Raw genomic sequence first — 9483 nt, 5'->3', positions numbered from 1 at the left:
GATCTGAGGCCAGACTCCCAGCGGTTCTCAACCTGTGGGTCGCGACCCCTTTGGCGGTCCAACGACCCTTTCACAGGGGTCGCCTAAGACCATCCTGCATATCAGATATTTACATTACGATTCATAACAGTAGCAACATTACAGTTATGGAGTAGCAACGAAAATAATTTTATGGTTGGGTCACAACATGAGGAACTGTATTTAAAGGGCCAGAAGGTTGAGAACCACTGGGCCAGAGGCTTAGGTTTGCGGAGCGGAAAGAGCGGAAGGCTTTTGGCCTGTCGAGGCGCCCGTAGCGAGGGGGCGGGGCCGGCAGGGAGCAGGATGGCGGCGCCGGACAGTGACAGCGAGGAGGACTTGGTCAGCTATGGGACAGGCTTGGAGCCATTGGAAGAAGGTGCGAGTCTGTTTGGGGTCCAGGATTCGCGGAGAAACGCATAACACTGTGCGAGCCTTGGCTGGCCCCGGGCCAAGACCCCCACTGCGGGCGCTGGGAACAGCGATGCGAGGCGTGCGCCGCGCTTTCGGGGCTCACGTTCTGGAGCGACGGACGAGAGACTCAGGGATGGGAAACAGCAAGATGCCGAGACAAGCTCCTGGGAGAGTGGGGTTAGGTGGTCAGGCAATGTCTTTACGAGGAGGTCAGATTTGAAACAGAGGAAGGAACCAACAGTACGAAGATCTGGGGGAAGAGCATTTCAGGTGGCACAGCAGAGGCAAAGGCTCTGAAGTCGGGGCCAGTTTTGCAGATTGAGGGACAGGCAGGACTGGTGTCGGTGGAGCGGAGAGTGTAGGAGTGTGGGAGAGTTCATCGGGGAGTTTACACAGGGGAGAGGTGTACATTTTAAAGATTACCTATTTTGAGAATAGGTGTCGGGTTGGGGGTGGGCAAGAGCGAAGCAGGGAGATCAGCAAAAAGAGGTCTGGAGATGATGCTTGGACTGGAGTGTTAGCGGTGGCCACGGTGATAAGTCGTGTCCTGGGTCCAGATACACTTTGAAAGCAGAGCTGACAAGCTTGCTGGTGGGATGTAGGGGAGGGCAAGGCAAGCAAGCTTCTCTCCTATGCTCTGGCCTGATCCTCTTAATGACTTGATTTGTTCAGCAAAGTATGTATTGAATGCCCAGTAAGGACTGATGGCAGTTCTTTCCCTGTGGGGAAGAGGAAGGAAGCATGGGCTGGGAGTTCCTTGCAGACCTCCGATTGGTGAGATCTCTTTCCTACCCTGACCACATCCTGCTGGCTGGTTGTACTTCTGGGACATTTCCACTGGCCCTTTTATTACCTATGAACAGTTGTAATCATTAGAAACTTCTGCCATATACTGGCCCTGCTGCCATCCTCTGCTTACGAAAGGCGGAGAAAGGCTAGTCTGCTGAAAGCTCTTTATGTGTTTGAAGACAGCCTTTGAATTTCTTTTAAGGCATCTCGGTACCACGCTTAACATCCTCAGCTCTCTGATACATTCATTTACAGTCCTCTACCCTAATTTGTTAAAGCATTTCTCCAAGTATGGTACCAGAGTGTGGGTAGAACAGGGCCGTCACTACTGTGTCTTTTATTCTAGACTGAATTTCTTTAATACAGTCTAAGATTACATTAGCTTCATTGGAAAATACGTCACCCCATGATCTCAAAGAATTTGTTGACAAAGATCCTTTATTTAAAGAGTTTCAAATCTAAACTCTTAAGAGCTGTCAACTTAAGAAATGTTCAAGCCTGTAGATAATTGTTAGAGTTTGAGTTTCTTTGAACCAAACAGGATATGCCTGGAAGCAAGATCTCAACAGACTAAAAAAAAATGCCTCCCAAAATGATAGTTTACCAAAATGATCATTTACAAGTGTGGTTTATTATTATTATTATTATTATTATTATTATTGCATTTGGCCTGCCCGGTGTTGCTCAGTGGTTGAGTGTCAACCCATGAACCAGATCATGGTTCGATTCCCTGTCAGGGTACATGCCTTGTGGGCTCCATCCCCAGAAGTGGGTGTGCAGGAGGCAGCCAATCAATGATTCTCTCTCATCATTGATGTTTCTACCTCTCTCCTCTTCCCTCTCCGTTCCTCTCTCTGAAATCACTAAAAAAAGCATTTGGCCCTGGTCCATGTGGCTCAGTTGGTTGAGCATCTTCCCATGCACCGAAAGGTTGCCAGTTCGATTCCTCATCAGGGCACATGCCCAGATTGTGGGATCAATCCCGGTCTGGGTGGATGCGGGAGGCAACCAATCAACATTTCTCTTTTAGATGGGTATTTCTCTCCCTCTCCTTTCTTCTCTCTCTAAAATCAATAAAAACATAAACATTAAAAAAAAAAGACACTTGGAGTTAAGGAGGGGACCTAAGGAAGATTAAATGAAATTGAGAGAAATCGAGGTGGGGATTAGATTACCGGGCAGTAACAAGATTATGTGCTCCCTTGAGGGAGGTTACATCTCTGAGGGGTCTGAAAAAAGAGGATTTCTTTGTCATTTCAAAGATGTGTTAACCTAGATACACAAGAATAATGGACAGGGCTTGCTTAAGGCAAAGATAAATCTTTCTAGAAAAGTTACATGCTTTGGGTGTGACTACTTACCATGACATGCCTGTTAAGAATTTATGTTCAGATCACCCTATGAGGTCACTGGTCTTGTCAGATTTATTGTAGAACTCCCCTTTCATCCACAGAACGAAAGTACAAGGTTCACAAGTGCAAAAGTATGTGACGGTAGACAGGAAATAACCTATGCAAGCTAGCAGGAAATTTTGAGAAGGCAGCATGGGATCCTTTGGAAACTGGTTTGAATTTAGCTATGCAGGGCAAGGGTTAAATGGGCGTGGTGATTTATAACCATCTTAGGCAGCTATTCATATCTATTCTATATTTCTGGTCTCATAGTTGTTTCCTTGTGAAGTGACGTATTGTATGTAAGTCATCAACTACTTGACCTATATTTTTCTAAATCTCCCTGTTTTGATGTTGCACGAAATCTGACATGAAGCCTAATGGTCTAACCTTGCTTTCGAAGTGGAAGGAAAGGACTTTTGATTTGTAGATTTTTTTTCCTGGCCTGAAATCATCCTTTAAATTCTCACTATTAGAAGTTTTTAAAAATATACATATATATTTTAATTTTTATTTTATTGATTTTAGATAGAGGGAGGAAAGGAGAACAAGAGAGAGAGAATAAATCAGTTTGTTGTTCCACTTATTTATGCATTCATTGGTTGGTTCTTGTATGTGCTCTGACCCGGGATCGAACCTACAACCTTGGTATAGAGGGATAATGCTCTGACCAACTGAGCTACCCAGCCAGAAGTTTGAGTATTGATTTATTGTTTCCCAAGCACTTTGAAGTTTAAATGCACTCTGAGTACATTTTACATTATAACATACTAGACCCATAATCATTTTTGCTTCCTGCTTTGAAGTCTTAGTGACAGGTTAGACAAACATTGTTGGAGGAAAGACTCCACCACTTAATTAAAGTTGCTGTCCCTGATAGAAAGGTTTATTGGCTGCACTGTCACACACAGACCCAGAGACATCATAGGCCCTCTGGCCTGGAAGGAGGGGGGCACCAGTACTTACCTACTCTTTCCTTAGACACTTTCACTTGGCTCTAGAATTGTCACCTCCAGCTCATTCTGTTACCGGAGGGGTTTGTGCCCCAGGTGGGGCTCCTAGGGCTCACTGGTAGTGTGTAGATTCTTGACTTCATGTAGGAAAGATTTCACAACATGAGTCCAGGTGGTTTTGAGAGTATGTTTATTAAAGGTGGGGACAGTGAAATAAAGGAAGGGTTTATGGTAGAAGAAACAACAGGAGAAAGTCAGAGAATAGGGGCCCTTGGAGACAGGTTCAGGGGGTAAGCCTGGGTCGAGATGCTGCTAACCAATGCTCCCCTGATTGCAAGGCTTGTGGGGACCCTTAAAGTTTAGGAGAAAAAGAGCAAAGATACAAGGCTTGGGTGTGCTCTAGTGAGAGCACACTGTGGAGCCTTTGTCTTGAGGCTTTTTAAATCTTTTCTTGGCAGGCTGGAATCCTAGGGGAGATCTAAGAGGAGGTCTTAACAGAATATTCATTAGCTTTCCAGGCGTGTCCTTCAATATGTTGATTCATCAAAATGTGCATATAGACAGGTCAGGGTTATTTTCTGGTTAGTTTTATTTGTAAAGAATGCATTGAAAAGGGACAGGGACTGAGGCTGGTCTGCCCAGGGACAGTCTGGAATGTGTAAACCATTTGCTCCTAAGTGTCCTTGGTTAGGGAAGATAAAATCTTGTGATTTATTAGCTGGCTGTAAATTGCTCAAATTATTTGGCCTTGTCTAATTATTTTGTCTCAGTTTCCTTTATTCCACTTGTCAAGGTCTTTCCCTAGCTTACTATCCTGCTTCAATCCTGAACACAAATTAGTTTTAGGACAGTGATGGCGAACCTTTTGAGCTTGGCGTGTCAGCATTTTGAAAAACCCTAACTTAACTCTGGTGCCGTGTCACATATAGAAATTTTTTGATATTTGCAACCATAGTAAAACAAAGATTTATATATATTTTTTAAAGATTTATATTTTTGATATTTATTTTATATATTTAAATGCCATTTAACAAAGAAAAGTCAACCAAAAAAATGAGTTCACGTGTCACCTCTGACACGCATGTCATAAGTTCGCCATCACTGTTTTAGGACCATTTTCCTCCTCCTTGATGCTGTGACTCTCCCACTTAAAACGATCTGGCACAGCTGGTGTGGTTCAGTGGTTGAGCATCAACCTATGAACAAGGAGGTCACGGTTCGATTCTTTTTTTTTTTTTTTAAATACATTTTATTGATTTTTTACAGAGAGGAAGGGAGAGGGATAGAGAGTCAGAAACATCGATGAGAGAGAAACATCGATCAGCTGCCTCCTGCACACTCCCCACTGGGGATGTGCCCGCAACCAAGGTACATGCCCTTGACCGGAATCGAACCTGGGACCCCTGAGTCCGCAGGCCGATGCCTTATCCACTGAGCCAAACCGGTTAGGGCAACGGTTCGATTCTTGGTCAGGGCACATGGACTTGATCCCCAGTGGGCGTTATGCAGGAGGCAGTCCATCAGTGCTACTCTCATCATTGATGTTTCTATCTCTCTCCCTCTCCCTTCTTCTCTGAAATCAATAAAAAAACAACTCTCTGTGGCTCCCATCACCCATAAGACATATCACAGACCCTGCAGCACCATGTTCAAGGCCTTCTTCATGATCCTCCCTTCTGGTTTCATGTTACATTCCTTCCCTGCCATCCAGTTAGACTAGACTACTTTCTCAAAACATCTGACCTTACCCTTTTAGGCCTCCGTTGGGAATTGTGTTTATATTTGCAGCTATCAAATTCTGCTCCTGCTTAGAGTAACGGTGATGCTGTGCTCCTTACACATTGTCAGAAGAGTTCCTATACACACGGGTCTCCTCTGCCAGGCTCTGGGCACCCTGGGAGCAGGGGTGGAGTTGCATTTAGTATTCCATACCTAGGATCTAGAACAGGGCTGCTTCCATGGGAGGCCCTCAGTAAACTTTTGGTCAGGGATGAGTGAAGGACAGTATGGGTGGCATCCCTGGCTTGGAAGCAGAGTTGAGATCTGATTTCAGCTTTGTGCTATTAGCTGTGGACCTCAGGGCAGATACTTAATCAAAGCAACTTTATCAGGGTATGATGAATGAAATAACATGTGTGACAAGAAGGGGTTAGTTGTTATTAGTAGCAATAATTATAACCAGGCCTGGCTAAAATGCCACCTTCTCCCTGGAGTTTTCCAGGCTGTGGTTAAAGGTGGCGCCTCCTGGGGAGTCCTGTGGTTGGCCCCCATCTACAGCCATGGGTCCCGAGCAGTTATCTGCAGATCTTGCCTCCCCTTTCAGATCAGAAGCATCTGGAGAACAGAGCAAGACCAGCACCCCGCATTGGGAGGACCTGCCTCTCTCACCTTCACACGATGACTGTTCCCCACAACAAACTGGCAATAGGCGCTAATGTTGAGAAACCCCTCCTTTGCCAAAAATCATGCCAAGTGCACATGCCCTAATAGAGTGTGTTTACTGCATTTCTAAGATATGGTGAAAATCTTGGATTGTGGGTCCTAAATTGTAAGTTCTTTAGAGTGAATTATAGCTGATCTTAACTGAGCTTTGCTAAGATCAGACACTGTGTATAGATCTCTGAATGTGGTATTTAATCCTCAGCACCAATCTATAAGATAGGCTCTGTTAGTGCCCTTATTTTGTAGTTTTGGAGCTAAGGCTTATGGAGATCAAGTAACTTGCCCAAGTTTACAGAGCTAGCAAGTAATAGGGTAAGGGGATTTGAGCCCAGATCTGCTGGTCTTCAAATTCTGTGGATTACTCTTGACTATACTTTTTTTCTTTTTAAATATATTTTTATTGATTTCAGAGAGGGAGGGAGAGAGTGAGAGATAGAAACATCAATGATGAGAGAGAATCATTGATCAGCTGCCTCCTGCATGACCCCCACTTGGGATAGAGCCTGCAACCCGGGCATGTGCCCTGACGGGGAATCGAACCCTGACCTCCTGGTTCATAGGTTGATGCTCAACCACTGAGCCACTCCAGCCAGGCAAGTTCCTTTACTTTTTGTTCCATCTTCCAGAAGTAGAAACTGGCTTAATTATTGAAGTAACAAATACACATGAACTTTAAGACACATCTTACCTATTATGAATAATAATAATAATAATGGTAATAATAATAATAGTACTACCTCATACTTTAAAAGTATTTATTGTGTGTCCCTCTCCTTGTTAAGCACTTCACAGGCATTATCTTATTTAATTTGCATAACAATCATATGAAATAGTTATTACTATTAGTGTCATCCCCATTTTATTTTTTAAATTTATTTAAAATATGTTTTTATTGATTTGTAGAGAGAGAGGAAGGGAGAGGGAGAGAGAGAAACATCTATCGGCTGCCTCCCGCACGCCCCCTACTGGGGATTGAGCCTGCAACTCAAACAAGTGCCCTGAAGGGAATTGAACCAACAACTTCTTGGTTCATGGGTTGACGCTCAGCCACAGAGCCACACCTGACGGGCTCATCCCTGTTTTAAAGATGAGGAAATTGAGGCACAGAGAGGTTAAGATGATTAAGTCCCAGTGCTAGTAAATGTGGAATTCCAGAGAGCTGTGACTCTCAACCCTGTGCCCTTAACTACTGTATGACTTGCTTTCTGTATTGAATGTTTGAAACTAACTTGATGGTTACTTTTATTTTAAATAGATTCAGAATTTTGAATTGGAGTTGATAAAACATATAAGTTCCTTTCTGCTTGTGTGACATAGCAACCCAAACCCTTTCAGCAAAATAGGAAAAGGAGTGAGTTTAAAGAATAGTTAACTATAGCCCTAGCTGGTTGCTCAGTGGGTAGAGCGTCGGACTGCGGACTGAAGGGTTCCAGGTTCGATTCCGGTCAAGGGCACATGCCCAGGTTGTGGGCTCTATCCCCAGTAGAGGGCGTGCAGGAGGCAGCCGATCAGTGATTCTCATCATTGATGTTTCCATCTCTCCCTCTCCCTTCCTCTCTGAAATCAATAAAAATATATTAAAAAAAAGAATAGTAACTATAGAATCAGAAGATTCCCAGAAATAAGGAAACTCTTAAGATTTGGAAAAAATGGGCAATACCTAAGGAAAAATTCTGGAGTTGGGAATGATATGAAGTTCTAGAAGAGACATAGAAGTATTTTTTCTGTTGCAGACTTATGCCTGCCATGTGCCACACCAGCAATTTGCCTCCTTCACTGCCAGCAGATTTTTTTTCCATCTATTTGTACTCTCCTCCCTGGCCAATATAATTCAGTTTTCATAATGAAAGTTAGTGGGAAAAGCAGGCCATTTTTTCTAAAACATATTTCTAATATAAATAAAAGACATCTATAATTGCTTTAGACTATAAAGAAACTTGGTAAAATTAATACTTCCTAAGCTATATAAGCTAGTGAAGTCTAGGAATAGGAATGTAATTAAAATTACTATATTTGATGTTACCAGAAGTGAACAATTCATTATATTTAAGAAATGACATCTTCCTTAATTTTTTTTCTAATCCACTATCCCCATTCTTCTTTCTCATTCAAAATATTTTTTTTTAGGTGAGAGACCAAAGAAACCAACTCCTCTTCAGGATCAGACTGTCAGAGATGAAAAAGGAAGGTATAAGCGGTTTCATGGAGCCTTTAGTGGAGGGTTTTCTGCTGGGTACTTCAACACTGTCGGCTCAAAAGAAGGTATGATTTTCCTACTTACAACTATATTCTTGTTAAAGCAAGTGATTGAAATGTCACAAGATTCTCGTCTCCCTACCTCTCTTTTTAAAAAACTTATTATAACATTTTAGTACTTACATTGTACACTTTTGTCTTCTCTGAACATTTGGAATGTTTCCAGACTCAGGTTTGATTGATTGCAACCTGAAGATGAGTTTTTTTCACTAACATAAACTATAACTGGATGATAAAATGATGATAATGACTTCCGTTTTACATTGCATCTTGCCATGCACAAAGTACTCTCACACAGATCCACTCAGTTAATCATTGTCTCACACGGCTCAGTGACTAAGGAGGGCAGGTGTCACAGTTGTTTTGTAGGTGAAGCTGAGGATCAGACTCCTCTATCCTGACATGGGACCAAGCCTTCACCTGTCAGTACATGCTCTCAACCTGAAGAAAATCTGTTAAATTTTTCACATGGTGCAATGTAATATATTCTGCATTCATTAAAGTAATGTATGTTTTTTAATGTTTTAACATAGAAACTGGAGGAAAAATGGTTTGTATATCTCAGATATGAATAGAAGATGGACTAATTAACTCATGTAGGAATTAAGAACAAGATAGGACAGATTTTATATATATATATTTATTTATTTAAAAAAATAAGTTTTAATATAGCCAGTAATACTATAATAACTATATATGTTGTTAGATGGATACTAGATTATCAGGGGATTACTTCATAAATTATATAAATGTCTAACTACTATGCTGTACACCTGAAACTAATATAATATTGTATGTCAACTATAATTGGAAAGTAAATTAATTAAAAAATAACTTGTACACAACAACAATGGTACAATAAAGATGAAAAGTAATGCAGGAAAGAAAGAAAAAGAACCATGTAAAAAAATGGTTGGTGTAAATAAGATGTTAAAGCTCAGTATTCAGAATGTGTAAAGATCAGTTCAGTAGGCAAATGATCAAAGTATTTGAACAGTTTAGTTCAGGTGAGATAGAATACTACCAGTATATGGAATATTTAGCCTTATTTAAAAAAAACACAAATTAAGACACTATGAAAATAGCACATTATTACAATGTTTAAAATGGCAGTAGGGTTTGTGAAGAAGGAAGCACACAAATACATTGCTGATTATTATAATTACTAGAGGCCCGGTGCACAAAAATTTGTGCACTCGGGGGGGTGGGGGGGGGGGGGG

The 9483-nt window shown here is 41.8% G+C and overlaps 1 protein-coding gene across 1 annotated transcript in view; it reads left to right on the top strand.

Moving 5' to 3' along the window:
- The first annotated feature begins 250 nt into the window (after nt 1-250).
- GPATCH1 (G patch domain containing 1) overlaps nt 251-9483 on the top strand; it is a 54211-nt gene continuing 44978 nt past the window's right edge. Inside the window, exons 1-2 of the mRNA XM_005862479.2 lie at nt 251-397; nt 8135-8269. Of these exons, the coding sequence (XP_005862541.2) occupies nt 325-397; nt 8135-8269 (208 nt within the window). The 5' untranslated portion in view covers nt 251-324. The remainder of the gene's footprint in view (nt 398-8134; nt 8270-9483) is intronic.

Source organism: Myotis brandtii, unplaced genomic scaffold, assembly GCF_000412655.1.
Source record: "Myotis brandtii unplaced genomic scaffold, ASM41265v1 scaffold165, whole genome shotgun sequence".
Classification (NCBI taxonomy): domain Eukaryota; kingdom Metazoa; phylum Chordata; class Mammalia; order Chiroptera; family Vespertilionidae; genus Myotis; species Myotis brandtii.
This window is presented reverse-complemented; position numbering and strand designations above follow the sequence as displayed.